Source organism: Epithele typhae (genome assembly GCF_022376455.1).
Source record: "Epithele typhae strain CBS 203.58 chromosome Unknown BXZ73scaffold_1, whole genome shotgun sequence".
In the NCBI taxonomy this organism is placed as follows: domain Eukaryota; kingdom Fungi; phylum Basidiomycota; class Agaricomycetes; order Polyporales; family Epitheliaceae; genus Epithele; species Epithele typhae.
The window spans coordinates 991,074-1,018,952 of NW_025954192.1; the positions used below are offsets into that span (position 1 = coordinate 991,074).

General features: G+C 58.0%; 9 protein-coding genes across 9 annotated transcripts; 3 read left to right on the forward strand and 6 right to left on the reverse strand.

Annotated features, from left to right (window-relative positions):
- Positions 1-556: 556 nt before the first annotated feature.
- On the forward strand, positions 557-1,800 carry BXZ73DRAFT_95626 (dihydrodipicolinate synthetase; the record flags this gene model as incomplete). The annotated part of the gene is made up of 5 exons (XM_048026845.1): positions 557-632; positions 697-1,062; positions 1,122-1,212; positions 1,266-1,452; positions 1,516-1,800. The coding sequence occupies 5 exons, from the start codon at positions 557-559 to the stop codon at positions 1,798-1,800; spliced, it is 1,005 nt and encodes a 334-aa protein (XP_047883846.1).
- Positions 1,801-2,230: 430 nt separating this feature from the next.
- BXZ73DRAFT_37527 (PNTB-domain-containing protein) lies at positions 2,231-6,840 on the forward strand (the record flags this gene model as incomplete). Its single annotated transcript, XM_048018027.1, has 21 exons — positions 2,231-2,297; positions 2,376-2,510; positions 2,609-3,026; positions 3,088-3,181; positions 3,293-3,355; positions 3,411-3,626; positions 3,679-3,729; positions 3,782-3,899; positions 3,959-4,411; positions 4,466-4,618; positions 4,673-4,813; positions 4,870-5,202; positions 5,253-5,507; positions 5,562-5,615; positions 5,676-5,755; positions 5,807-5,956; positions 6,024-6,139; positions 6,203-6,255; positions 6,331-6,519; positions 6,601-6,675; positions 6,803-6,840. 21 exons carry the CDS (start codon positions 2,231-2,233, stop codon positions 6,838-6,840), a joined length of 3,252 nt encoding a protein of 1,083 aa, XP_047883847.1.
- Positions 6,841-8,831: 1,991 nt separating this feature from the next.
- Positions 8,832-10,577, reverse strand: BXZ73DRAFT_86314 (nucleotide-sugar transporter-domain-containing protein; the record flags this gene model as incomplete). The annotated part of the gene is made up of 6 exons (XM_048024155.1): positions 8,832-9,069; positions 9,168-9,777; positions 9,800-9,834; positions 9,906-10,367; positions 10,425-10,489; positions 10,530-10,577. 6 exons carry the CDS (start codon positions 10,575-10,577, stop codon positions 8,832-8,834), a joined length of 1,458 nt encoding a protein of 485 aa, XP_047883848.1.
- A 765-nt stretch (positions 10,578-11,342) lies between these two features.
- On the reverse strand, positions 11,343-13,804 carry BXZ73DRAFT_37404 (Endonuclease/exonuclease/phosphatase; the record flags this gene model as incomplete). The annotated part of the gene is made up of 8 exons (XM_048017993.1): positions 11,343-11,455; positions 11,578-11,805; positions 12,100-12,214; positions 12,643-12,803; positions 12,888-12,969; positions 13,208-13,267; positions 13,373-13,643; positions 13,740-13,804. 8 exons carry the CDS (start codon positions 13,802-13,804, stop codon positions 11,343-11,345), a joined length of 1,095 nt encoding a protein of 364 aa, XP_047883849.1.
- A 696-nt stretch (positions 13,805-14,500) lies between these two features.
- Positions 14,501-15,853, reverse strand: BXZ73DRAFT_37455 (OTU-domain-containing protein; the record flags this gene model as incomplete). The annotated part of the gene is made up of 6 exons (XM_048018008.1): positions 14,501-14,584; positions 14,646-15,036; positions 15,111-15,165; positions 15,223-15,310; positions 15,380-15,663; positions 15,724-15,853. 6 exons carry the CDS (start codon positions 15,851-15,853, stop codon positions 14,501-14,503), a joined length of 1,032 nt encoding a protein of 343 aa, XP_047883850.1.
- Positions 15,854-16,092: 239 nt separating this feature from the next.
- On the reverse strand, positions 16,093-17,424 carry BXZ73DRAFT_37376 (uncharacterized protein; the record flags this gene model as incomplete). Its single annotated transcript, XM_048017986.1, has 5 exons — positions 16,093-16,531; positions 16,586-16,665; positions 16,718-16,981; positions 17,032-17,207; positions 17,262-17,424. 5 exons carry the CDS (start codon positions 17,422-17,424, stop codon positions 16,093-16,095), a joined length of 1,122 nt encoding a protein of 373 aa, XP_047883851.1.
- Positions 17,425-17,649: 225 nt separating this feature from the next.
- BXZ73DRAFT_36903 (TAFII55 protein conserved region-domain-containing protein) lies at positions 17,650-19,303 on the forward strand (the record flags this gene model as incomplete). The annotated part of the gene is made up of 5 exons (XM_048017912.1): positions 17,650-18,079; positions 18,138-18,268; positions 18,329-18,475; positions 18,531-19,040; positions 19,097-19,303. 5 exons carry the CDS (start codon positions 17,650-17,652, stop codon positions 19,301-19,303), a joined length of 1,425 nt encoding a protein of 474 aa, XP_047883852.1.
- Positions 19,304-19,433: 130 nt separating this feature from the next.
- On the reverse strand, positions 19,434-21,873 carry BXZ73DRAFT_86319 (Gaa1-domain-containing protein; the record flags this gene model as incomplete). Its single annotated transcript, XM_048024156.1, has 11 exons — positions 19,434-19,856; positions 19,914-20,259; positions 20,307-20,378; positions 20,434-20,710; positions 20,759-20,860; positions 20,909-21,010; positions 21,059-21,224; positions 21,281-21,365; positions 21,419-21,513; positions 21,571-21,673; positions 21,737-21,873. The coding sequence occupies 11 exons, from the start codon at positions 21,871-21,873 to the stop codon at positions 19,434-19,436; spliced, it is 1,908 nt and encodes a 635-aa protein (XP_047883853.1).
- A 410-nt stretch (positions 21,874-22,283) lies between these two features.
- BXZ73DRAFT_86320 (1,3-beta-glucan synthase) lies at positions 22,284-27,671 on the reverse strand (the record flags this gene model as incomplete). Its single annotated transcript, XM_048024157.1, has 9 exons — positions 22,284-22,339; positions 22,391-22,528; positions 22,581-22,911; positions 22,963-23,807; positions 23,863-24,042; positions 24,094-25,780; positions 25,830-26,825; positions 26,878-27,489; positions 27,591-27,671. 9 exons carry the CDS (start codon positions 27,669-27,671, stop codon positions 22,284-22,286), a joined length of 4,926 nt encoding a protein of 1,641 aa, XP_047883854.1.
- Positions 27,672-27,879: the final 208 nt, after the last annotated feature.

Genomic DNA, 27,879 nt, shown 5'->3' on the forward strand with positions numbered 1-27,879 from the left:
CCACTCTTTCCGCCGTCGGCGACCTCCGCTCATGAAGCCCGTCATGGCGTTTATGGGGTGCAGCGCGTGACGTGTTCTCGTGCAATGTCGCACCTTCTCCAGGGCAAGATAGCGACCATCCGGGGGCCCTACGTCAAGGGCGACCGTCGCGAAGCGAAGACGGGGAGCTTGGCGGCTAGGAAGTCATCTAGAGTTGGCCGGAGATATAGGCGTCCGTGCGTCTGGCCACGCTCGCGTCCCAGTCGCAGCTGTACCTAGCCGTACCTTGGGCCACCGCGCTAGGGAACGCACGCGCCGTTCACCCGAGAACGTGGTGAGCTGGGCGGGACGACAGAGCGGGCTATTGAGATGGTCCTGGCAGAGCCGTGCTCGATCGCGATGATGAGGCGCAGGTGTTGGTCGATAACGAGTCGGGCGGCCCGCCGCTGCCCGGTCAGCTGTCGTTGCCCCGGGAAGGGCGGTCCGACGCCTGCTCGCCACCGCATATACAAAAGGACTCGATCTCGACAGTCCTCATCCATCTTCACCGCTTCCGCTCCTTCACTCCGCCTCCACCATGGTCGCCCGTCCGCTCGTGCCTGGCATCTACGCCCCCCTTCCTACCTTCTTCAAGCCAGACACGGAGGATGTCGGTGAGCGGTCAACTTACTCTGAATGCATGGCTATAGCTCATTACGGCCTTCTGTGCACACACAGACTTGCAGCTCATGGCCGCGCATGCCGTCCGCCTCATTAAGGCGGGCGTGAAGCCTCTGCTTTCCGGCACCATGGGCGAGGCACACCACCTCTCGCACGAGGAGCGTGTCGACGTCATCAAGGCTGTCCGTGTTGCCCTCGACGACGCCGGTTTTGCCGAGGTCCCAATTATCGCGGGGTCTGGTGCGGGCAGCACGCGGGAAACGATCCAGCTCTCGAAAGAGGCGGCAGACGCGGGGGCCGACTACGTGATCGTCATATGCTCCGGCTACTTCGCCGGTGCGCTTGTGAGCAATCGCAAGGCGCTCAAGGCTTTCTGGTCGGAGGTTTCGGCGAAGAGCCCTATACCCGTCATCATCTACAACTGTGAGTCCCTCTGTATCGTCCCATTGAACTTGGCTGACTCGGGCCCCGTCGGGCTATAGACCCGGGGGCCGCTGGTGGAATTGATCTGGATTCTGATTTGATCACGGAGCTAGCAGAGGAGTGCCCGAACCTCTGTGGTGTAAAGCTCACGTGCGTCTTGAGTCTGTTTCTTTATTGAGACGTAACTCACGTACTTGACGCAGGTGCGGAAACGTTGGCAAGCTCACACGCATCTGCGCAACAGTCTCCGAGCCTGCTTTCGCGTCAGCGCACCCACGCCAGAACGCGGATGCGCCTTTCATCGTTCTCGGCGGATTTACCGACTTCATCCTGACGTCTTCGATGGTCAACGGACATGGCGCTATCACCGGTCTCGCCAACATCGCGCCCGTGAGCCCTCTCCTTCCATCTTTGTACCCGCACGCTCGCGGAGCACTCACATCTGGCATCCAGGCCACGGTTGCGAAGCTGTTTGACATTTCGGAGAAGGCGAAGTCGGACCTGTCGCTCCTTCCAGAAGCGCAGCGTTTGCAGGGTATCGTCGCTCGCGCGGACTTTACGATCGCGAAGACTGGCATCGCGGGAACCAAGTACCTTCTGGAGAAACTGTACGGATACGGCGGGAACTGCCGCAGGCCGCTACCGCCCATCGAGCCGGCGGCCGCGACGGCGATCTGGGAGCACCCGCACACGCAAGAGCTTGTGAAGCTTGAGCGCGAGTTCGCTGGCAAGACGTAGACACATGAAGATGTACAGTGCTGTTCGCGTTTGACTGCGCGTTCTGTATCATATATACGTGGACGATGTGATGCGTTGTGCAGGTTATTTGAACATGTTGCCTGTGCAAAGCGCGCGAGTGTGGGGTAACGCGGGGTAAATGTTCCGGATCAGACAGGCCGCGAAGGTGCCGAGGGCGACGGCGTGCCTGCGCTGCACCAGTCATCTGCCAGACTGCGATGCGCGGGCTGCGGTGGGAGTCGGGCGGCGCCGGCGGGCTCGATTTAAATGGCGTCGGGAAGCTGTCTGGAGTACCCTCGGCGGTCAAGTGACGTCTCTTCCCAGCCAATCGATCGCCTACAGCGTGCAACCTCGCGGTCCATCGCAGGCGACGTCGAGCACTCCGCTGCCCACCCACCCTCTCCTCCTCCCTCCTGGGTCACCTTTCGCCATGGCCCTCGACAGGCTCCTCGTCGGCGCGTGGAGTGTTCGTTGCAGGGGCAGCATCAGCCCGAGGGGTGTGCGCCTGACGACCGCGTTCAGACTCGGTGAGTGTGCGTCGCTCGCCCACATTTTCTCCAGTCAGCTCACGGGAGGGGCTCGTGCTCTTCCAGCGCCGCTTTCGTGCTTTTACCGCTCATTTCACTCCGCCCTCCCGCACCGGAACGCCCCAAGCAGCCCAGATTCCAAGCCTGCGGGCGCCGCAAGCGGACCCGCCCCCGAAGCAGCAGGTGAGCGCACATTTTCAGCCACTGCGATCGCTCGTCCATTCACCCCCCATCGAACCTGACCCATCTTGTTATCCTCCCTTGTCTTTTTCTATCCTCAGGAATCCCCTACTCCGACCTCGTTGTCGGTGTCCCCCGTGAAACGTTCCCCAATGAGCGAAGAGTCGCCCTCACGCCCCAGAACACTGCCCTGCTCCTCAAGAAGGGCTTCCGTCAGGTCCTTGTAGAGCGTTCGGCCGGTTTAGAAGCGCAGTTCCTAGATGAGCACTACACCGCGGCGGGGGCGACGCTCGTAGACAAGGCGCAACTTTTAGAACAGTCGGACATCCTTCTCAAGGTCCGAGCACCAGCGTTGGGCGGGGAAGTAGAAAGCGTCAAGCGGGGCAGCACCCTCATCTCCTTCTTGTATCCCAATCAGAACAAGCCGGTCGTTGAAGCCCTCGCGGCTAGGAGCGCAACGGCGTTCGCCATGGAGATGATACCTCGTATATCCCGCGCCCAGGTCTTCGATGCGTTGAGGTTCGCGTTCCATTCAATCCGTGGGTGATGGACGTACCATCCTAATCCTCTGCACGTTCAGTTCTATGGCGAACATTGCTGGATACAAGGCGGTTTTAGAAGCTGCTAATCACTTCGGCCGTTATTTCACTGGTCAGGTCACCGCCGCTGGGTACGTTTCTCTCCGATCCAACCTCGTGTTACTCCGCTGACACGTGTTGTCTTAATAGAAAGGTGATGAAATGCAGCCGTGCGCCAGTTGTGGCTACTGACGCTGTGTGCCTTAGGTCCCACCATGCAAAGTTCTAGTCATTGGTGCCGGGGTTGCAGGATTGAGTGCGATCGTCACGGTAGGCCAATCATGTAGGCTTGTGATACTTGCGGATAACTGAGCTTCCTCCCTAGGCTCGCCGTATGGGTGCTATTGTACGCGGTTTCGATACTCGTGCGGCCACTAAAGAACAGGTTCAATCCCTCGGCGCTGAGTTCCTCACGGTTGAGGTTGAAGAGTCTGGTGACGGACAAGGCGGATATGCTAAGGAAATGTCCAAGGAGTTCATCGAAGCTGAGATGGCACTCTTCATGGAGCAATGCAAGGAAGTCGACATTGTGATCACCACTGTACGCAAGATTTACAATCTGATGAGGAGCGTATACTCATCGGTCACATTAGGCTCTCATCCCCGGACGACCTGCACCCAGGCTCATCACTGAGGAGGCAAGTGTTGTGCCCATTGGTGTATGGTGCGTGCGCTGAATGGAATGCTTGGTTGCAGATGGTCTCTGCCATGAAACAGGGCTCAGTAATTGTGGACCTCGCCGCGGAAACCGGTGGAAACTGTGCGGTGACGAAGCCTGGCGAACTTAGCGTTCACAAGGGTGTCACTGTCATTGGTCAGTGGCAGCGCGCGCCATCCTCCCGATACTCCTACTGACAATGGGTACGTTGGCAGGTTACACTGACCTGCCCTCGCGTCTACCCACTCAATCGTCAACCCTCTACTCGAACAACGTCACCAAGTTCTTGCTTTCTATTGGTACAGACAACCGGTTCAATGTCAACCTCGAGGACGAAGTCGTCCGTGGCGCAATCGTCGTGCACAACGGCAACCTCCTTCCTCCTGCTCCTCGTCCTGCCCCACCGCCTGTTGCTGCTCCGAGCGCCACTCAAGCCGCCGAAGTAATTGAGTCTAAGGCTTTGACTCCCTGGCAAAAGGCAACACGTGAAGTTGCTCTTGTGACATCTGGCATGGGTGGTGTTGTTGCGCTCGGAAAGCTGGCAGGTCCGGTGTTCATGGCCAACTTCTTCACCTTTGGTCTCGCCGGGTTGATCGGTTACCGTGTCGTCTGGGGTGTCTCACACGCCCTGCATTCGCCACTCATGTCCGTGACGAACGCCATCTCCGGTAAGAGCCCCACTCTCTATACGGCCGAATCCCACTGACAACGACGCTTTGCAGGGATGGTGGGTATTGGAGGCCTGTTCGTCATGGGCGGTGGCTACCTTCCACACACGATTCCACAGGCTCTCGGTGCTGCGTCAGTCCTGCTAGCGAGTGTGAACGTCGCTGGCGGTTTCGTGATCACTAAACGCATGCTGGATATGTTCAAGCGTAAGTTATTCGTCCGCTGACATAGCAGTTCACAACTAACGCGTTACCTTTCAGGTAACACTGATCCTCCGGAATATGCTTGGCTTTACAGTATCCCTGCAGCGGCCTACACCGGAGGCTTCCTTTGGGCGGCGAGCACCGGCATGGCGGGTATTGTCCAAGCCGGCTACCTTGCTAGCAGTGTTCTTTGCATCAGTACGTCCAATCCTTCGCAGCTTCCTAGTGTAAATGCTTACTATGTATCTTTGCAGGCTCCATCTCCGGTCTCGCTTCGCAGGCCACGGCGAGGCAAGGAAACGTTCTCGGAATGCTCGGTGTGGGTTCCGGTATTCTAGCCTCCCTCGCTGCTGTTGGCTTCCCACCCGAAGTCCTTGCGCAATTCGGCATTATGGCTGCACTTGGGGGCACGTTCGGCACCGTCATTGGACGTCGTATCACTGCCATCGAGCTTCCAGAGATGGTGGCTGCACTTCACTCCGTAGTCGGTCTCGCCGCCGTCATGACCAGCATCGCAAGTGTACTCGCCGACCTCGGTCACGCCTCCACGTTGCACTTGGTTACTGCGTACCTCGGAGTTCTCATTGGTTTGACGCTTTTTTCTCACAAGAGGCCTGTTCTAACATTGAACGTGTAGGCGGGATCACCTTCACCGGCTCCGTCGTTGCATTCCTCAAACTTGCCGGCCGTATGTCCTCGCGTCCGCTCTACATTCCCGCCAAGCACTTGGTCAACTCTTCCCTGCTTGCGACGAACATCGCAACGATGGGCGCATTCGTGACAATGGCGCCCTCCGCTCCACTGGTTGCGGCTGGCTTCCTGGGTGCGAACGCCATTCTCAGTTTCATCAAGGGCGTAACGACTACCGCGGCCATTGGTGGTGCAGACATGCGTAAGCTAGCATATGCGCATCCATAATTGCATATCCTGACTGCATATCTCACAGCGGTTGTTATCACGGTGCTCAACGCTTACTCGGGCTTTGCGCTGGTGGCCGAGGGTAAGCCAGTGCCCATTTCGTCGTCGCTAACGCTTCCATTGACCTCTGTACGACGCACAGGCTTCATGCTAGACAATCCCTTGCTCACAACCGTCGGATCACTGATCGGGGTCAGCGGTTCCATCCTGTCGTACATCATGGTATGGATGCAGTAGCCGTCCACACTTGCTATGACTCACGCCAGACATCAGTGCGTTGCCATGAACCGGACCCTGACAAACGTCCTGTTTGGCGGAATCAGCGCGCCGGTGGCAGAAGCGCAGCAAATCGAGGGGACGATCACGAAAGCAACGGTGGATGATGCGATTGACAGCTTGCTCAACTCAGAGAACGTTATTTTCGTATGTCGTCGCCATTGTTCTGGCACTGCTCCACTCCACAGCTTCTATCTGACTGCGGTTTCTTCAGGTCGTAGGATATGGCATGGCAGTCGCAAAGGCCCAATATGCAATTGCAGACGTTGTGAACATGCTCAAGAGCAAGGGTATCAAAGTTCGCTTTGCCATACACCCCGTCGCCGGAAGGTCCGGTCAACGCTCCGCTATGGTTGTATTTTGGTGTTCTAATATGATTTGGCTTATTTCTAGGATGCCGGGTCAGTGCAACGTGCTCCTTGCGGAGACTGGATTGCCGTACGACAGTGAGTTTCTGCATGGCTTCCCGCCCGCGCCGAATGTCACCGGAGAGCTCACGATTCTGATGTCGCTCTTTCCAGTCGTCTTCGGGCTTGAGGAAATCAACGACGACTTTGCGGAGACAGATGTGACGCTCGTCATTGGTGCGAACGACACTGTAAACCCCGTCGCCCTGGAGCCTGGGTCGCCGATCGCGGGAATGCCTGTCCTTCACGCTTGGAAGAGCAAACAAGTCATCGTCATGAAACGCGGAATGTCTGGAGGCTATGGTGCGTTTAAATCTTTCTCTCTCGTGCTTCTCACGAGGAGCGCTGACCTATTCAATAATGTGCCCATCGGGCATCTCTCAGCCGACGTCCCGAACCCGATGTTCTTCATGCCCGGCACGAAAATGCTCTTTGGGGACGCACGCGAGACTTGCGAGGGTACGTGTTCATCATGTTCGGGCTTTATGCGGTGTATCGCTCGCCTCCGTGTGGGGGAGCTTTCGCGTCTCCCTTTACTTCTAGTCGGGGAAGCTGAGACTTTCTGTTCCTTCATTCATCCATGCAGCCATCAAGCGAGGCCTCGAAGCACGGATCTCTCAGTAAAGGGTGGAGGCAACACGTGTCCGACGTCGTCGCCGGGCCAGGGAACTCGTCCTAGAAGCCTGCCAAGGACATGGATACGGATTCGCCTGGATCGTTGGAAATGGATATTGACAGGCCGCAGCCGAAAACTGCGAGAACTATGCTTTGGAGTTTATGTATGTACGACTATCGCGCTCTCGTTCCCTTCCCTTGTCGTCCCGCAGCACTCAGCTCTGTACATGATGTACCACCGCCCGCCTACTCCTCTGTACTATACTGCTCATTCGTACCATCAGGGTCCGCCGGACAATCTAGCCCCAGGATACGCACATTTCGCCCTCTTATCACTGCATCGCTGCAAGCTTGCCAGTGTCTGCAAGCTCATTGCCTGCACCGCTCTGCGCCCACCATTTGACGTGCCTCACGATCAGCGTTAAGCGGTGGATGATCGTTCCGGTCAGCTGCCCGGTCGCTCGCGATTAAGGCTTGATGTCACCGCTTCCAGGCCACCGATAGGCGCGAGGCCGCCCAGGGAACTCACAAGTCCGCAGCGTTTAAAGCAAACTTTGAGCCGACCGCGGGGAGCGATTGCTGGTGCGCTGAACATTCGGTGGCCCGCCGCGCGAGCTCTTACAAGTACATAGAGCACGCGAAACACACGCACCCCGCCGCCGCCGCCGCCGCCGCCGCCGCCGCACGCGAGCGGAATCTCGACATCACGGACCCGGGTGATGCGGCGTGGGCGCGGCTGGGAGGTCCGCAGCGCCGCGCGCGTGCCCGCGACGTCGCTCATCTTTTCCAGCTCGCCGGCGGAAGGACTGATACTGCACGCCCTCAGGCCTCACTCCCGTACGTCCCGTCCCAACCTTGCTTCTGACGCGTCCGCGCGCCGGTTCTGATGCGCGCGCGGTGGGGCTCGAGCGGGCGAGGACTCGAGGGTCGCGGGTCGCGGGTCGAGGGTCAGACCTCTGCCGGCTCTATGGACGATCCGTGGTCTGCCGCGGCCGCGAGTCCGCCGAACCGCGGGGGGGGGGGAGACGGGAGAACCGTGCAGGTGGAGAGGCAGGGGCTCGAGCGTTCAAACGTTCAATGCGGCTGAGCCCTCCCGCTCCCTCGGGATCAGAACGCGCGAGGGTCCGAACAGAAACGTGGCCAGGGCACAGGCCCTCGAGCGAGCCCCCGTCTGGACCCGCCGGTGTGGGCTGCGCACCCTGCGCAGCGCGATGGCGAATGCGCAGGACGCTTGCCAGTGCAAGTTGCTCGAGACGAACGTCGGGGCCTCCTGTGCGGTCCACTGGTGCTGTGGCCACCGCGAACCGGACGCGGGTGCAGTTGAACGTCCGTGCTCTGCGTCAGGCAGGCGTGGCTCGCACGCGGCGGACATAGGGCAGTATGTGCGCGCGAGAACGCGGACGGGCGCGCCACCCACGCTCCCACACGCGGGACCGAGGGCGCGGCGTGTTCGAATGGTCTGCCCCCCAACACTTCGGGATGGCGTCACAGGCGGACGGGTGAGAGAGAATGCGGGGCATGTGCAGCGTGATGTGATTACCGGATACGGTGTAACGGCAGAACACGCGCGGCAGGACGGGGAGCAAACGTTCGGGGGCCGGGGCAGGTCTAGTTTAAGGTGGTGTATGCTAGGTGGGGAGGGGGCGGGTGGGCGGTAGTGTGGGCGAGACAAGTAAAGTTCGTGGGGAAAGGAAATGCTAGATATAATAATATAGAGGGTCCAGTACGATGCTCAAATAGGTCCTTGAGATGATGGGGTCGGTACCTGGATGGGTGAAATGCGAATGGCGAATGCAGCGGCGAACGCGAATCAAACCTGCCCTTCTGCTCCTGCTTCCCCTCGTCGTCCTCGAGCGCCGTCATGAAATGCACGTTTTCCAATATCGCGTTGCGTCTTCTTCCATATAGTCATCGTGCCCGCCAGGAAATAAGGTGGCGTGAGGCGTGTTCGTAGCACTGGGTCCCGAGCCGCAGAAGAGGCCGTGGCGTCAGCGGGTATGTCATGGATGGTGCTCTTGCTCAGCGAGCGTTGATGTCGAGCTGCCCATCGCACTCGCCGGCCGTGACGACGCGCACGACGACAGTGAGCTCGGCGGACGGGTCGACGGTGACGACGACGCGAACGTTATCAGCGGCGTTGATGACGACGACGCGTTGAAGGACGTGGCGGGATCGGGGATGACGAACGTGCCCGAGCCAGGGCGGTTGAAGTAGTGCGCAAGACGCGACGCGGCACGGCTGGCCTGGCGCGGGACGGGGAAGAGTGGGCGGGGTCGTCCTCCTTGCGCTTCAGGCTGCCCAGCAGGTTCTTCTCCAGGAGCTGCGACGGGAAGAACGGTGACGGCATCTCGCGCTCCACCGGGGAACCGGGGTACGAACGCGACTGGCCCGAGGCCGGGGCGCGGTCGAGAGACGCGAGCGAAGACGTCGAGGGGCGACGGGAGATCGCGACCGCTCCACCCGCCAGCTCAAGGGCAGAAGTCGCCGGCTTCGCACGGCGCCACCTCCATCCCCACGAGTGCGACTCCTTCGAGCAGAAGCTGTCCCCCTGCGGCGCGTCGGGCTGGTTGTACATCCACGTGGCGACGAGGACGACGGTGGAGCCGAGGACGAAGGTGACGGTCATCTGCAGGTTGAAGAGCGCCACGGACGCGAGGAAGGAGATGACGATCGACAGGCTGGTCGCGAAGCCCTTGAGGATGTTGTCCGCGTACTTGATGACGAGCGCGGTGAGGAGACCTCCGAGGACCTGGATGAGCACGGTGGCCCAGGCCCAGACGCCGAAGTTGGCGAAGAGGCGCTCGAGCCAACCGATGGTAGGGCCGTTGGGGGCAGCGTTGGAGAAGACGATGGGGACGATGGCGGGGAGGAGGGAGAAGAGGGAGAGCTGGACGTTGCGTACCCAGAGGTCCGTTTGCGAGTTCTTGAGCACCATCTCGAAGTAGACTCCCGCGAGCCGGAGGTGAACAGGCCATGACGACAGCCATGAAGCCCTTGAACGCGCTCATCTCGTGACCGTTCACCGAGGACGAATGACCGGAGGAAGAGCCGGTCTGGATCTGGACAATCCCGACCCAATGGCGAGGCAGAGGAGGGCAAACCACTTGGTGGGGGAGAGCTTTTTGCGAAGGAGGAGGACGGAAAAAGCGGCGGTGGTGAGGATCTTCATCTGGTAGCTGACTTGGAAGGTGGCGGCGTCGAGGTTGGAGACGGCGACGAACTGGAGATTATTTTGGATGACGTATAGGATAGCGGGGATGGAGAGCTTCCAGCAGTCGGGGCGGAAGACCTCCTTGCCGAGCCTGCGGAAGCGGTAGAAGAGCACTCTCGGGTTCCAGACGGAGCCGGTGGAGACACCCGCGGGGGAGCAGTAGTCGAGACGGACGAAGGCGACGGTGAGGGAGATGAAGCCCTTGAGGAGCTCGGTGAGGAGGACTGCGGACGCGGCGGAGTACGTGTGCTGGGGCGCGGTGGAGACGCGCGAGTAGTGCATGATGAGGGCGAGGAGGGCATTCTGGACGGCCAACGTCACGAGACTGGGGCGAGCGGGCGATGAGCGGGGGCGGGGGAGGGCACGACGGGCGGGGACTCACGAGACGTATTTGAGCGGGAGGCCGAAGATGGAGGGGACGGCGGGGGCGTCCTGGGGGGCATCCGACTGCTCTTGGCGAACGGAGTCTCGGGGGAGGGGCAGCGACGTCGAGGACGTGCTGGGGGAGGACGGCGTAGTCCTTGCGGGGGGACATAGATACGGACCGGGACTCTATGGTATCTGTGCAGGGCGGGGCCGGGTATTTGAGCGAGACCAGCGTGCACTGCAGCTGGGGCGGGGCGCGAGCAGGGAGCGAGGGCGCCGAGGCTGGCCGCCCACCGCTTTTGACCGCCCCGCTCCCCGCCCGTGGGAAGAGCCGCCAGCCGCACTCCCTCCCATCACGATCGCCCGATCCGGCCACGCGTTGATTGCCCCCAGGCGCGCGACACCCCGCGAGCCGACGGGGCCTGACGTACGGGGTCCCCCGCCCGCGCCCGCAGCGGCCACTGCCTCCGACGCTCCACCCGCGAACCCGCGAACGAGCCCGCACGACCACACCGACCCTGTAACCGTCCCCCTCCGCCGTCCTTCCCCCCGCGATCGTCCACGTACGGCCCATCGCGCATGGTTATCATCTGCATCAGCCCCCCATCCGCACCACCCGTCCGTTGCCGCGGTGCGTCTGGTGGCGTCCTGTGCTGCCCAACCATGTCCTACCATGTCTGCGTTCCCAGCCGACACCAGCATCAGCGATTGTTGAGCACCACACTCCGGTCGTCGCGCACACGACCGCCGCGACGTCATTGCAGCAACACCCGCACCAGACTCGGTCAACTGCGCAAAGTCCTCGGTGCACTGTATCAGACTGTATCCTAGCCCAGAGCATCGTTATCGCCAAACGTCCTCCGTCCTCCGTCCTTTCGCCACCTTCCGCCGGCTAGCCAAGCCCGCTGCCTCACCCCGTCGATCTCACCGCAGCCTACAGCGGTCCGGTGACCTCGAGCATAATCGGACAGTGGTCCGACGCCCCGTACACCTCGCTGCGTATCGAGCACGCCTTCACGCGCTTCATCAAACGGTCGCTCACGACAACTGCGGCAAAACAGACGTCAGCAACCGTCCCGCGCGACACACGGACCCACACCACAACGGGCGCTTGCGTGAAGCACCCCGCCTGCGAGAATTTAAAAAGGACGGAAAAAAAGGGCACGCACACATGTCCAATCGCCACCCGAGCCCCTTCTCCCTGCAGCTGAACCGGTACGAGAAGTACGTGTAGTGCCGCCGCCCGGGGTGCCGCGCCCGCCAAACGTCGACGAAGCGCGGCGCGCTAGCGTCGTGCGCGTCGCTCTCGGGCGCGTTCAGCACGCGCCCGTACGCCCTCGTCTCCGCTTCGGTGTACCCCGGCGTCTTGTTCCAGTTCGTCTTCGGGTTCGCGAGGTCTGCGGGGACGGAACACGTGAATGCTAGTCGACTGCGCACGAGCGCTGAGGGGGGCCTAGTTCCACCTGCGCACGCCAAGCAACTTCTGGCAATAGGATTCATTCCGACTCCGCTGCGCACGTCCCGGACGCGCGAGGTGGCCCGGCGTGTACGGAAGCTCGGAGCTTGGGGTCTCGGGGAGCGTCGCTGCTGCGCCGCGGCCGCGCGATGCCCTCCCTATCTCACGAGCGCTGCCCCACACGCACGTAAAGCCTCACCCTGGAAGACCCCCGTCCGCGCAATCGAACACTCACCGAGCTCCGTGGGCGCGACGTTGAGATCGCCCGTCCAGATCACCGCCTTCTTCGCGTCCAGAGCGCGGATGTACGTCTCAAAGTGTGTGTTCCACACTTTCTTCGCGTCGAGCGTCTGTCGGAGCCCCACCGGCGGGTCGGTATCAGTGTGAAAACAACAGATCGCAGGCGAAAGAAGACAAGGATGAAAGACCGTTCGTACATCCGCTGCCCCGCAACCATGCCACAAAGACGGGGGACAAGATTCTGCTCGACGGCTCCAAGAGAAATGTTTCCAAGTCTCAAGCGCACAATAGCCTCGTCGTGGAGATAACAAACATCAGCGCAGACGGTGGTGGTGGCGGCGGTGGTAGCAAGAACGCGCCCGGGCTGTGCCCATGGCTCTACGCAGCGAGACACACCGTCGCGACCGTCCCCAGACAACCATTTTAGTTCGAATGTACTCAGGCTGGGCGCAGGTCCAAGCCAACCAAAAAACCTGCGCACAACTCTCCAGTAATGCTGCTTCTCGAACAAGAAAGCGCAATCACGACGTCCACGTACCTTGAGCCCGACCCCGGCATTGACGACATAGGTACCGACGAGGTAGCAAGTCTCAAACTCGAGCGTGACAATCCGGCCTTTCACGGAGGACGGGTCCGGGTGGCCCGGGAGTGTGTAGTCGACGGAGAGGGGCTCGATCTTGGACAGGATGGCGGTGCCCGCTACGGCGGTGGCGTTTCCAGTTCGAGGGGAGGTCAACCGGGACGTGTCAGCAAGCGCGCGTGAGGCTTTCGGGGGTCGCTTACAGTATGTCTTCTTGCTCGAGATCGACCAATATTGGTGCGGGTATCGCGCCTTCAAGGCGGGGTCCACTGAAGGGTCATTCACCTGCGATTCGAGTGAGTGAATGCTCGATCTGAATATGCATGCGCCCCGCGATCTGAGCCACCAAAGATCGAAGCACATCAGAGCCACAAGGGCCCGCGAGGGCGATGAGCAATAGCATCCACACTCCAGTGTGACCCAGGATGTGCGGCGTCAAGCTTGGAGCCACAGGCCGTTTGGGGGTTTCGCAAGACTGATGCACGACCCGAGGGATACATGATGGAGCGGAGCACAGACACACCTTGGTTTCCGTGAGGACGAGCACGTCCGCGTCTTCTGCGCCCACATACGTCCCGAAGCCCTGTCGATGTCCGAAACGCACGTCAGTTCCTGCTCCCAAGCTCGCAGCGTCGAGACGACGCGAGCGGACCACCCGCGGGAGCGATCGCGGCGTGCGCGCACGCACCTTTTTCTGTGCGGCCGCGAGGCCACATATGTTCCACGCTGCGATGCGAAGCACGCCCGAGGCGGCCTTCGGCGCGAACGCCAGCGCGTCCGGGATCGTCTTGTTCGTCGGCTGCGCGTTCGAGCCGTCCGCGTCGCCGTTGAGCACGGCGCCCGTCTTGCCCTTGCGCTTGGACTTTGCGCTTGCCTTGCCCGCGGATCGTTGGGGCGCGTCGTCATTGCCATCTTCATCTCCACCCTCATCCTCCTCCGCCGCCTGCTTCGCTTTGCTCCTCGCGCCCTGGCTCGTCTTCCCCCTCGCGGCGGTCTTTTGCTTCTTCGGCGCGGGCCCGTCCGACCCCGACTCCGGCGCCGACGCGGAAGCCGACGCGTCGTCCCCGTCGGACGAGGGTTCCGCCTTGCGCTTCGTCGCAGCAGCGCGCTTCGGTGGCATCGTGTTCGGCGATGCGGCGGGCGTGTTCAATGATGAGGCAGAGCGTGCGATGGTCGCGAGCGTTCGCGGCGAGGGCGCGTGAGTCCTTGACCGTGCGTCCGACGGGTTCCGGAGAGCGCCCGCAAGCGAGCAGGGCGCGCAACAAGAGATGGATCGTCCCGGGTGCGACAGAGTCGACGGCGACGGCGATGAACTCTGACAGTGACGGACGTGCGCGCGCGAAACCGGGGCTGCCGCTACTGGTAGGACACGGCCGAGGAGCCGTGGAGAGGACGACTGTGCCGGGACAGCAGTGTGAACGACGATTCGGGACTGCGAACTGATTCGATTGACACGAACGAACCTTGAGAAAGGACGTTGAGATGGCAATGACGACGCGACCGATGGAGGCGGTGAGGAGAGGTGAGGGGGCGTGGTTGCGGTCAACATGCGCGTCGTTGGCAGGACGCGGTTTTGGCGCCACAGACGCGTTGTGTGACGTAATCGCAATATCGTGTCGCGAACGACCTCGACGATGTTTGGCTGAAATTGAAATCTATCCATTCGGCGATCGCACAAGGGGTAGTACAGGTATAGCACAGGAGGCAGTACAGGGATAAAAGTGCCACAACATGATCCGCACCGACTTCCGCGATATCCCCAGGAACGAGACGGGTATTTGCCATATTGAAACCCTTCTGTCAGCAGTCAAAGAATCTAGTACTCTCCAAACTCCACATGCCCGGTCTCCGACGCATGTGCCCGTGCTTCCTTCTCTCCTTTCAAGCCCTTGCCACACCTCTGGTTGAACAGGTACAAGTCGGAATCTGTCAACATATGTGCATACAATTAACAGACGTACCTGACACTTCAGGTCGAACGTTGCAGTATTAGTGAATGCTTTCTTCGCTCGCAATGCGTCCGCGAGTTTCTTTCCCGCCTGCAGCATCTCGTCGTCCTCGTCCGCGCCACCAGGCTTCGTTCCTCTGCTCATAATGGTCTGGTGGAAATCCTCCGGCGCGTCCAGCATCGGCGCGATGCTCGTCGCGTCGTAGTGAATACCTGAGTAGATCACAATGGCGCGGCTTCCAGAGTCTGTCTCGGGTGGCGGCGTGAAGTGGTCAACTCGTCCCGTTTCCACGTCTATGGACGCTATCTCAGTGCTGTAGTGTTGTGCGAGGATGGAGAGTTCGATGGCGCCACCCCACGCTGTTGGCTTGAGAATCGTCCGGATGTACTCCTCACGCGAGCGACTGGACAGCGCGGTGGAGAATAAGCACCATCTCGGTGTGGAGAACCAGGCAGGGATTGTGGACTGTATACGTACCCCAGAATAGCTTCGTTCCATTTTACTGGGTCTTTCTGAATAGCATCGGCAACGACTTGAATAGACACAATTAAAGGAGAGCGCCAGACAGACAGCGGAGTGAAAAACTGACACTGGCGTATGTTCTGCGCCTTACGGATGTCTTGCTCGAAGATGAGCGCCACCGAGGAAAAAAGGCACGAATTGTCGTCGGGAACAATCTGTATGCGCGCCGGAGCCCAGTGGGTCCCCTTCAGACTCTCCCATCCCAAGCCGGCGGAAGTACGTACTCGGTGAATCAAGTACCCGTTGCTTGTCAACACATAGTCCGGGCCCTTCCCAGGCGGTGAACTTGCGATCATCGGTGGAGACTCCCGCACCCGCGAGGCCGTCAGGCCCGTCATGGCGGCGACAGGGCTGGGGGCAGGGAAGGGGGACTGTCTCGCAACTGTGGCGGAGCTCGCAGCAGTCGGCCTCTGGGTGACCACCAGGGGTTCGCCATTCTGGATGCCTAAACTGTCGACTGGGAGTTCTGGAATGAGGGTCAATGGACGAGGGGGGTAGCCGGCTTTTACTGCAGTTGCAAATGTTATCGTGAGTGCACGAACGGAACACGAGAGATCGACATACGTACGATCTTGCTGAGACGGAGGAATCTCTGTGGCAGCGAAGATCTGCTGCTGGAGGTCGAGGACAGTGTTGACGGGGAAGTCAACCTGAATGGTTGTTACCCCCTTGGGATGCCGTAGCCGTACGGGGGTCATGGGAGGGAGAGTGTGGTGGTGAGCGGAGGAGAAGAGGGAAGGGGAGACAGCGAGCTCCCGCGAGTGCCCCCCGCCCGGAACCTCCGCCGTAGATCCGATCGCGCGATACGTAGCACGCGTCGGGCACATACGTCATTACTCACGTGAGCGTAATTTCATCAGAGAGCAAAGAGTGGACGCACAACGCTCGAAAGTGATTAATTGGGGTGCCCAAGAGGCCATTTCTACATTTGCTACTCTCAATCCTCGTCCACAGCAGCCTCTACCTCCTCCAGCTCATCGACGTCCTCCCTGCCAGTGACGTCCCCGGCAGATATTAACCTCACCTGAAAGACAGATGTTACGTATACCGCAGCGACAAGGACAGATGTTCCCATGAACCCCCAACGCCATAGTTTGTAACGCCAGTCTTCCTTCTGGGCCTCAACTGAAACTGACGGCGCGCGACGCCTTGCTGGCATGCGCGGTGACGGGAACAGATACCACAAAGACGAAGTCCAGCGTTGTTCAATAACCTGGGGCACGAAATTTGTCGACGCCGTTTCGATGACTCTGTTGCAGTGCGCGACTAGACGAGGGTGCTTCTCAGTCAGGACATCAGTGACAAGAGGGTCAGGATATCTGGCGTTCAGCAGCATATGTGAGTGCGCAGCGAAGGCAATGTCAAGCGTCGTCGGTCTGAAGGACTTCGGTCAATGGACAGACGAATAACGATTCGTTCGGAGTACGCACGAATCACTGCCCATGAAGAATGCATGCCGGCCGAGTAACCTGTCGTAGACCTCGAGGACGGCACACGTCTTCTCCACAACCTGAGGACCGCATGTAAGGAAACAAAACGAGCGGCACGCAAAGCATACACACCTTCTCTCGTTCCATCATGGCCTTAAACCTCTGAGGCTCGGTCGCTGGACGAACTTTTTTCCTACGTCCAAAAACCTTCCGGGGCTCGTCTTCATCCTCCTCCACTTCGGGTACGTGCCATAGCTCTACAGTCTCTAGTCGCGCTTGATGCGAGAGACGAACGCGGGACGGCACGTAATACCTTTGAGGAAGAGGGAGCATAGACACAAGAGCAGGGCCAGTGACGGCAGCCCAGTTCTCTTGAAGCGAGTACAGCATATGATTCTGATAGAAGATGACGAAGCAATCGCGGAAATCGAGGCACAGAAACATACCACTAGGTCTCCGTAGTCCGACTCGATATGAGCGACGCGTGCTGTTATTTGAGCAGCTTCCACACTGGTGAGATGGGTATCAAGGTGACGCGCATGGGGCAGATTTCTGACAAAGGCAGCGATGGACGAGAAGCCTGAAGCTTGATGTAGACCATGGGTGAGGAAAGGTAGTTGACCTGCATAGCTGACATGAGCATGTACACGCATACCCAATGTGTAAAGAGTCGCACCTGTTGGCGAGACGTCGGGGTTTGCGCAGTGAACTACGGAGAAGGAGCCCGGGATGGTGAGCTGGAGGTAGAGGAGGGCAGCAACGGACGAGATGTCGATAGAGAGAAGGTCGCCGTACGGGGGCCAAATGTGCAGCGTGGAATGGGCAGTAGAAGCTGGCATGGCGTGCAGGACGACTGGTGACCAGTGACGACGCTCAGGACTTCACGCGCGTCCGCTCGATCCGAGCCTCAGCCTCTCGCCGACGCGTCCAGTCACGTCTGCACTCCTCGGTCGTCACGCTCCTCAGTCACGCTGCCTGCGGGCGGCAGCGCTCTGAGTCCTTCGACGTCCTGCCATTACTTGCTGTGCCCATAGCTTACGCTTAACCTCTTCCACACCATCGCGATGACCGACGTAGACGAAGATGTGAACATTGTGGACGATCTTGACGACAATGACGCCTTCCAGCCCTCTCACCGGGCATCCGCTTCCCATGCACCTCAGCGCACTCTCCCCGTCCGTGCATCAAGGGCAACACGGAGACAGAGCACTCCTCCTTACGTAGAACCCTCTGAAGGCCGCACAACGAGATCTACGCACAGAGGTCCAAAGGTCCAGCCGAAGCTCAAGCTCAAGCTCAGCGACAAGGCAGCGGCCCAAGCTCCTGGAATGTCCTTCCTAGGAGCATATGACCGAGAGCTCGACTCTGACGACGAAGACCTCGTATTTGAGGAGCAGCTCATCCTCCGCATGCCGCCTGGAGACGATTGCGAGAAGCTGAAGAAGATGGTGCAGACGAGAGAGATTAGCGAGGATGTTTGGTTTAAGTTCAAGGGTGAGTCCCCTATGTCTTGCGATATGTCTATGTACTCAATTGAGTCTACACACGCTAGACTCACGAAGAGCCGTGTTTCACATAGGAAATACCACATATCCAGCCAAGCTGGTTGACCTTCCATGTGTCCTCGAGTCCCAAAAGACCTTAGATAATAAGCAAATGTTCAAAGTAGCTGATATATGCCAGGTCCGTTGGCTCGTACCCCCTGTACGATCTTCACCTCATCTTATACGTAAAACTCTTCAGATGCTCGTTGTTGAGCCGAGGCAGAACGAAGACGGCACACAGAACCGGAGTAGTTTTAACGTTGACGAGTTCATTTGGCCACATGGCATCACTCCTCCCCTCAAACACGTTCGCAAACGCCGTTTCCGGAAGCGTGCAAACCGCCGGGTGAGCCAGTTATCCCACTCACATCTCTGGTCCACTCACCCACTCCCATTTCTAGACTATTGAGACCGTAGAACAAGAAGTTGAACGGCTGCTGGAAGCCGACGCCCTTGCGGACGAAGTCAAATATGCCATTCTCGAGAACGTAAACCCAGATCTCTCCGACTCTGAGTTCATCGAATACGGAGAAACCGCACTCGACGCCCCTACACCTGGTGCCTTCGACGCACCAACCCCCGCGACCCCTGCAGAAGGGGATGACGATGACGATGATATGCATATCGCTGGGGGTGCTCTGAAAGACGACGATGAAGAGGCAGAGGGTGACATCGACGAGGAACTTGCCGCCGAGCTCGACTTAGCATTGGAAGGAGGCGGAGAGGCTGACGACGACGAAGAAGAAGACGAAGATGACGATGACGACAGCGATGACGACGACGACAGCGACGACGACGACGACGAGACGGCACAGATGCGCAAGCTTCTCAACGAAGAGATTCGGGATCTGGAGGCCGCTGTGAACAAGAAGCGTCATGAGGTCGGGAGCTCGGCCAACCCGCTGATCAAGGTGCGTCTCAAATTCTGCAAGGATTGTCATTGTTTCATGATGATGTTGTGTCCTAGCGTCGCTTCGAGGATGCTCTGAAGAAGCTGCAAGCGGACCTAGACACGAAGATGGCGCAACGCGACGAGCTGAAAGAGAAAGTCCGGTTGAAGCGGGAAGGTGGGGGTGCAGAGACCGCCGCCAACGGCAACGGGGACGATGGAGAAGACGACGACGGTGAGGATGCTCTCTTTGGAGATGACCCGGACCCTATGCAAATCGGCTAGACCCCATCGCTTATGTCACTCACACAATGTATCACCACTGTTGTCGCGCTGCTCTCCTGTCGCTTCGTTGTATCGATAGCAGATATTATATCCTGATATACTGGTCAATACATGGCCTCAAACGTCCCTATCATGGAGGCAGCAAACAAACTAGAGCAGACTGCAGTACTAGTGGTGCATACACGATGCAAACGAACGGCGCGAACCATACTCTGAGCAAGTCCCAGTTTCGCAACGCACTAGCAGTCTCTTCTGGGAAGAAGACCAACCACCCAAGTGCAAGGACGGTGTGTAAAGCGTAACGGGCGATGCGGAGGGGCAAAGAAGGCAAAGGATGTGTTGTTGACATGGGTATGCCCATGAGGACCGCAAGGGTAGCGGCGAGAGAGAAGTTGAGGAGGGAAGTGATGGAGATAACGGCCGAGGTCAAGCAAACGTTGAATGCCTTCAACACAATCCATAGCGGCGCATATTCTGCTGGTGGTCGAGGTACGAGCTGGAGAGCAACGGTGGGTATGGTTGAAGACAACACAAATAGCACGATATTGGGTGCCTGAGGGAACGTCAGCGGCATGAACACGGTCGACTGTTCGTGGTTGATGACACTCACTAGCCCATTGCTGACCAAGTAGAAGAGGACCACACCGAATAGGTGCGTAGTGAGCATGACAGTCACCGCTGATAGAACAGGCCTTGACCGGATGTTCCACTTGACATTGTCCTGCGTGGAGGTCTTCTTCTCGTCGTTGAATTCCGTAGAGGGGGCGATCTTCCACCCTGCATAGACCCAGGTCCTAAGACCCGTGAACAGCATTGCTGTGCCGACCAGCACAGCGCTCGGGAGGTACATCCCAATTTTCATGAAGGTACCAGAGTTGACGTAGAGGAAGAAGAAGAAGGATGCATGCAGACGTTCCAGAAGGTTGTTCATGGTGCGAAGAGATGACTCAAGGATTCTAAGAGATAGTTATGATCCGCAAAACAGAGCATTCGTGAGACACACCTTCCTAGTGCATGGAATCCATGCGGCCCAGGTGCCGGAATAGCGAATACAGTAATAGCATCGATGCGGAATCTGAATATGACATGAGCGAATTCCCTTGACGTGGTCCCAGTCCTACAGGACATACTGATGGAAAAGTCCATGAACTCCACTCGCGGAGCCTCGCGCTTGCCATTTCATGTGACGTATGACATTCCTTGCTCTGGTTGCGTACTCCCGTACATCAGAATTCTCCTTGATGGCGCCAGGGAGCCATGAGGGAAGAAGAGCATTGGCATCTCCCATATCCTTCGGGTCTTTATCTTTATGATCATACACAAGGGCGGGGACTCCACCCGTATGACGAGTGATGAGAGAGACCGCGTTCATCAGATCCTGGTTGGGCAAGCGGCCGTTCAACCCCTCTGCGCCAAGTTCAGCATTGAACCGCCGAACACTGCTAATACTCTCACCGAAGAAGATCCCAAGATGGGAGAAGGAATGCCCAGGGTAATCCACATTGATGGCTGTCCAAATCACTCCCGAAGACAGCATGAGCGGCTCGGCGTACATGTCTAGTGGCCAATGAGCAACGAACGCAGGCATGGCAGCTCTGAACGTACTAGATTGCTCCGCTCCATGGTATGTTGTGACCCACGCCTGCATTCCATCCAGGTACCCGTCGCTGATGACAAACACGAGGTCCTTTGCCCAGTGAGACTGCTCTACATAGCACAGTTAGACGCAAAACAGTGAAACAGCAAGACACGTACTCTTCAGGTAGTGCGCCAATGACAGGACTGTTGACACGCCTCGCAAGTTCAGCGTACCGTCTCCTTCTCCTGTCCTACTCATCCAGGACGCGCTGACAACGATAGCCTCCGTCCCGGGTGCACGTGGAGGCCGCAACACTGCATATGCGTTGGTGCCATTGGTACTCTGAGCATGCGACGGTTAGCCAAAAGACGGGGAAAGCGATATAGAGACGTCCGTACCCCAGAGAGCGTATCGAAGGAGTAGTGCTGGGTGCGAGCCGGGATGCCTGCCTTCTCAAACTGGTCCACAGAGTATTGCGCGATCCTGCAAGGTCAAATATGAGACATACCGTCGAGGTGCTGGGGACGACGCCTTACTCCTGACTCGTGGCATTACGATCCCGCAGCGCTTCTAGGTCCTCCAGAATCCTATCCGCGCGGAACACATCTGCCCAATTCCAGTACGTGTTGACCTTGTACCCAAGCGACCTCATGAGACACCGCGGAATCAATAAGAACGAAAGGTGTACCTGTCCAGGCTGCAACGCGTTTTCGTCGATATATGTCCTCTGACCGAGCTGGGGAGCGGGTATAGCAAGCATCCAAAGGTATCCGACGGCGAACAAAGTCACTCTGTGAAATGTTCCTTCACGCGTTCACCATCGTTTGCAGAAGGAGCTTGAAGAGAATGCTCACTGAACGAAGGGCGACAGCCTCCAGACATTCCGGCCCAAAGCCCGCCTGCGTAGGATACGCGTCGCATTAGGATCCCCGTTGCCTCGTAGTCGCGCCCTGATCCGTGATACGATTGTTTTGACGATGACTGGCGGCATATTGGCATATGCAGGCATATATGTCTGAAAAGCGTGGTGCAGAGAGAAGGGATGGCGTGATGACGGTGAGAGACAAGAGCTCAGACCACGAATTGCCGCCTTCGCGCCCGCAGCCCGCGATCAACACTGCTTGCACACCTCGAGAACTCCAGTCACGCAATCCTCCTCCGCACTCGGCTGAGATAGATCAGTTCCACTCAAGTTAGATTCAAAAATCCGAGACCCAGCCTCCACTATTTATTCAGGGCTAATAAGATGGATGTATAGATCTACGTAGAGTTACAGGGTCCAGTGCAAGTGTTCGCGTTCAGGCTGTATACAAGGGAGTCGTGCTCGAAAGCGTGGTGGAGAGCGCCCCCGCGAACGGGCACGGACGTGGGGGTGTCGAAGATGCGTCAATGACCATTAGTTTAGATGTTCTTGCATACAGTACAGTTGAAGGTGATGTGGTCCCGGAACAATGCAGCTGTCAAGAAGGTCAGGAAGCGTTCTGGATAGAGCTCGACATGAAACTTACGCAAGACAATGAGAGCAACGAGGGAAGCAACCACGATGATGTAGACCAACGTGTACTTGGCGACGATCCACCTCCGCTGGCGCTTCTGCTTGGTAGAGAAGAGCGGGGGCCGGATCTGCTTGGATGGCCTGAGCCAGACTGTTGAATGCATAGTCAACACTTGAACCAGCGACATGATAACAAGACTTACACATCATAGTCGAGTGGAGCTTGTCGACGAAGGGAATGAACATCGGCGCCGTCATGATGATCAGGAGAATGTGGGCGAGCAAGAAGTCTGACGTCCAAAGAGACATCTCCACGGTCTTCACGACGAATTCACGCGCGGGCTGCGAAAATGCCGAGGCACCAAGACCACGACCGTACCACTTGCCAGACCACCACGCATGGTTCGTCTCTTCGTGCTTCAATTCACGGGAAAGGAAAACCGATATGAGGATCTTCTGAATCGCACGCTGGATGGCGATGATGGCGACGACACCTAGAACGGCATGCGACGCATCCCAGAGCTCGAGGAACCACTGGACACACAGTGAGCAAGCGCCTGAAAGATGTCGTGATGTAGCACTTACGAAGAACTCGAAGAACGCAACGAGACCAATGAGACCCATCAAGTGCGCGAACGCGGCCATGAAGGATGGGAAGCGCGCCCAGCCATCAAGCATCGGGCCCACGAAGAGCGAGATGAAAAACAGCGTGAGCAATACCGCCGCGTTCCAAACGACCGGTCCAACGGCAATGACACCAATGCGAATGAGTGGGCTTGGATTCAGGTTGCCGTCCTTGTCGGGGAAGGACTTGACGAACATATAGGCGATGATGTAGACGATGGCGACGCAAATGGGGAAGATGACTTCGCTGAAGATCACAGTCCGCCACTTCGCGCGAGGGACATCGCCCGACATCTTGTCCGATGGGTGTCCGAGCTTCTTCTTCTTGTAACCAGTAATCATGGTACGCGAAAGACGGCAGTACCCGTACCAGGAGCTCGCCTTGGCGCGTGAGTTGCCGCGTGACATCCACCGAAGGAACTCGCGGTAGTCGATGATGAAGTCGGCGAAGGAGAACTGGTGTGGGTTGAATACGAACGGAGCGACGCAGAGCGACAGGACGGAGGCCCAGAAGTACAGGAGGTAGGGAGTCCAAATGGACATGGTGGCGTACAGCAGCAGCAGAAGATTCCGCATACCCATGTAGATACTGGGTCCAGCAAAGCGAGAGTATAGGATGGTGAATGAGATGCGGGTTGTTGCGAAACCACGGCCCGTCGCGATGTATCGAGCACCACCGAATGTCAAGTTGCTTTGAATGGACTGGGAGTAAATCTGCGTGGAGAATACTTCAAAGATTGGAGATAGAGACAAGAAGTGCTTTCCAAGACGGACGAGCGCCTTGCCAGTGCCGCGTTCGAGAAGCTCTGCAAGCACGGGGCTGAGACAGAAGACTTCGAGCAAAACAAGGAATGCACTCACCCTGCATGAACAGCGGCAGGAAAGCGATGAAAAACACCAAGAAGATGGAGATGATGGAGTGCTTGATCCAATCGAAGACAGGGAGGAGGTTGTAGCACCCACCCTGGCCGGAGAGCACGTTGCCCTGAGAGTCAACCTTGCAGATGGAGAGCTGCTTGTTGAGAGTGCCCAGGTACATGACTGCAAAATGATGTTAGTCGTGCTACGCGCGTACGAACTATAGGAACATACGGGTGAGCATGAACACTTGAATGGAGTAAATGACAAGGATGTTGTTGACGTGGAAACCAGGATGCCCGTAGTAGAAGGTGAGGAAGCGGTCGATAGGGAGTTGTGTGCCGAGATAATAGTACTCGCGACTGAGCATCTGTTCACCCATACCAGTACCGAGCTTGGTCTGGAAGTTGAGAATGGTACCGAAACCGAGATCACGGCCCTTGCCACACTGGTAGTACTCGGAGTGCTTGATACGTCCGCCACGAGAGATAGCGGTCATACCGGCGAAAATATCCTCGTTCAAGTGGAGCCCCTTCTGAGCCTTGGAGACTCCTCCACGTGTGGTCATAAACGTCGCGTTGAGGAAATCGGGGTGACCATAGTGAAGCTTTCCGCCAATCCACGCGAGGACACGAGGAGTGAGCGTACCGAATGTTTGCTCCTTGCCGGCTGCGATATCACCGAGGATACCGATGTTCTCCGAGAAGATGTACTCGCGAGTACCCACAATGGCGACCGGGAAGCGCGAGAACTCCTTCTGACCCCATTGGGCGTAAGGGCTCTGGCTGGAGACGTTGTACTGCTCGAATTCGCCGAGAACGTTGCGGATCTTAATGCATTCCTCGAGGTAGTTGTCCTGGTTGGCGTCGATGAGCTGCAAGAACTCGCCCCGGTAGAAGATGATCGCGTGGTTCTGGTTGTCCGACTTGCCATCACCGAGAATGGGGTTACCGGGGAGCTCGACGCGGAACTTCGGCTTGCGCTTGTTAGTCTGCTCGTCGATCTCGGAGTGCCCATCGATGAGGACAGAGAACAAACGAGGGTCGCCGCCCTGAGGAGCAGGCTCTTCGTCGAGGTAGGCAATTTGCAGATCCGGGTAGGCACGAAGCAAAAACTCGGCGTTCTCCAGCTCTTCCTTGTTGAACTTGGAGTAGCGCTGCATGGAGACAGCGAACTTGAACTTGCGACGAGACATGCGCTCGAGCTCACGTTCGAGGCGGTCGGTGTTGCCAGCGAAGCGTTGAACAACCTGGGGGTTTTCGACACGGTAGAGAAGTTTGATCGCCTTCGAGTAGTTCATCATACCGGAGACCGTGCGATATAAGGTCTGCGCGCGGAGAGAAGCCCAAATACGCGTACGGAGGGTATACTCAGGGGCGGCGGTCTTGAAACCAATGCAGTAGAAAGGCAAGTCGTCGGTGCGCTTATTACCGGACTTCTCGTTCTGAGTGGCGGTACCGTCGAAAGTGGTTGTCTCCGACTCCTCGGCCAGAATCTTGGTGTCCTTAACGAAGTTGTCCCACTCGATCGGATGGAGCTGCTTGAGGTACTCCAGAAGAGTGACACGGGTGTTCTGATCTTCCTCGCGGATGATCTCGCGGAGACTGAGCAAGATCTTCTCGGAGTAGTGAGGAACAAGGACAGTGAAGGTGGGCATGGCATCGACGGGGAGGGGTTCCGGAAGCGCAGTCGTGAGGGAAGAGGCGAAGAACGAGATACGACGCTCAGCCTCACCCCCGGCCGGGAAGAAGGCACTCTCGTTGCCGTTGTTGGCGGTGAAGAACGGAGGAGCGCGGAGTGTACGTTGGCCATTCGGACCATCGACTTGGTGGTAGAGAAGACGCTGGACGTGGTTGATGGAGAGCAGGTGCTCGCGATACATGGAGATAATGATAGCATTCCACACTTGCGAGACCAGAACCTAAGATCGTTTAAGTTTCGAAGGCAGCTTTATGGCGCACTTAGCTCACCTTGGGCTTGTACTTCACTTCCATCTCTGACGTCGCGAGGAGCTTAGCGTAAATGCGCTTCGGCATGCGAGTGTAGACCTCCTTCCAGGGCGTCCAGATGGACAAACCGAGATGGAACGACCGAGTGACACTGAACACTACAACCCAGATGATGTACCAAAGGTACGTATCCAGGAAAAAGAGAATCAGGTCCATAACGTACATGATCGCCAGAGTGAAGGGGACTTGGTTGCTGCAAAGACTGGAGCCCAGGTACTTGTCGCTGCATCCCTGCACCTTCGTCCGGGCCATGACAGCGATGGGGCTACTGAATGACTCCGTTAGGAAGAAGTAGGATTCCGTGAACTTGCAGCCGAAGATGAGCAGCCACATCCCGATGGAAGCCATGCGTGCGCTGCGGGGGAGAATTGGGTAGGAAGCTGTGAACGTCTGGGAGGCCATGTACTTCCGCGACTTGCCCGCGACACGGTCACCGAACAGGCGGCCGGAGGGAATGATGGCGAATGCCACCGTGGCGACGACGGAGATGAAGAACTGTGAGATGCCGATGATGAGTGGAATGTTGCCTTGGCCGGGACGACCGTCGACGAGAGCGATGTAGAATGTGGGACCACCGGTCAGCGCGAGAAGGATGAGCAGGAAGACTAAGCGAGCAGTAAGATGACCGGCATTGTTCCACGTAGTGGGGATGAAACGGAACTCCGCCAAAGTGGCAGCAATCATGATTGACGTCGCGACAGCACCACCAAGCGCAGTGGCCGACCATTGCATGGGGGCGGACGGGGACTTCTGGTTCTTCGGCGCGTATACCTTTGGGGAGTTGAAAGCGGTATAAAACCAGAAGACGGCGACGTGGAGGATCCACACTCGGTTGAAGTTCACGAGCAGGTGCGCGGATGACCGTTTCTCGAAGAACGTCTTGAAGAAGACACGGTTCCACGCGATACGACCGAACTTGGTGAAACGTTGAGCCGGAGGTACATCGATCAGACGAGTCTACATAGAACGGTGAGAGGAGCGACGAATAAATGAGGGAGCAAACACTGACGTTGTCCTGAAGAACGATCTTAGCAAGGCCCTCCGGGTACCAGAAGAGTTGGTTGATGTCGTCGTAGCCAATGATTTCGTGGTGGTCCTTCTCCCTACGAACGAACTTGTTGTCCACAACCTCGTAGCCTTGGTCTCGCATGAAGCGGTAAATGGGCTTTATCACCGTCTCGAGATAGAGACCCTCCGGAACGGGGTCGATGCGATTTTGACACTCGGGGCTCCGATAGTAGTCATCCGCGCACTTGAAGATGAAGCACATGCACTCGGGAGTGAAACGCACGTTACCGCCCTCTCCCCAGCAAAGCAGGTAAAGCGCGACCTGGCGTAGACGGTCATATTGGCTCATGTTGTTCATGGCGTTCCTCCACCGGTTGAGTGCGCTGTCGAGGGACTTCGCTCCTTTCGGATTTCCCTTGACACTCCGCAGGCGCTGGAGGCCAGGATTTTGCTGCTGGCCGACGGCGTCGTCCAAGTTCAACTGCGCAGCGAAGTACCACTTGCGGTAGTTTGCGTGCTGTCCACCGATATAATCGGCATGAACGGTGAGGAGGGCTTGGTTGGGCGTCATGCGGGATGCGCGCGAATCAAGGAGGGTCATCAGGAAGTCGAACTGTGGTGCATATCAGCACTGGCCACGCCAAATCATCCTTGGATGGGAAAATGGATGCGGGAAAAGAGGGGGAGGGCAGCGGGGGGACTGAGAAAACATACCATGTTCCGCATGGAGTCCTTCTGAAAACCGAACTTTTGTTGCAGATCCAGGAATATATCTTCAATCTCCTCCGTCGACATGGGTATTTGGCGCTCTGCGGCCCACGCGGGGAAGGGTTCGCCAGCTCCAGGAATGTCGGCGAATGGGCCTTGGTGGATGCTTGTACCGATGCTCATGTGGGAGTCGACGGAAGCACTGTAGTGGCGGTCGTAGCCGCCTTGGTATTGGCCCTCCTCGCCGGCTAAAAAGGGACGATTCAGCATGGGCTGGGATTCATTGGAATGCAAA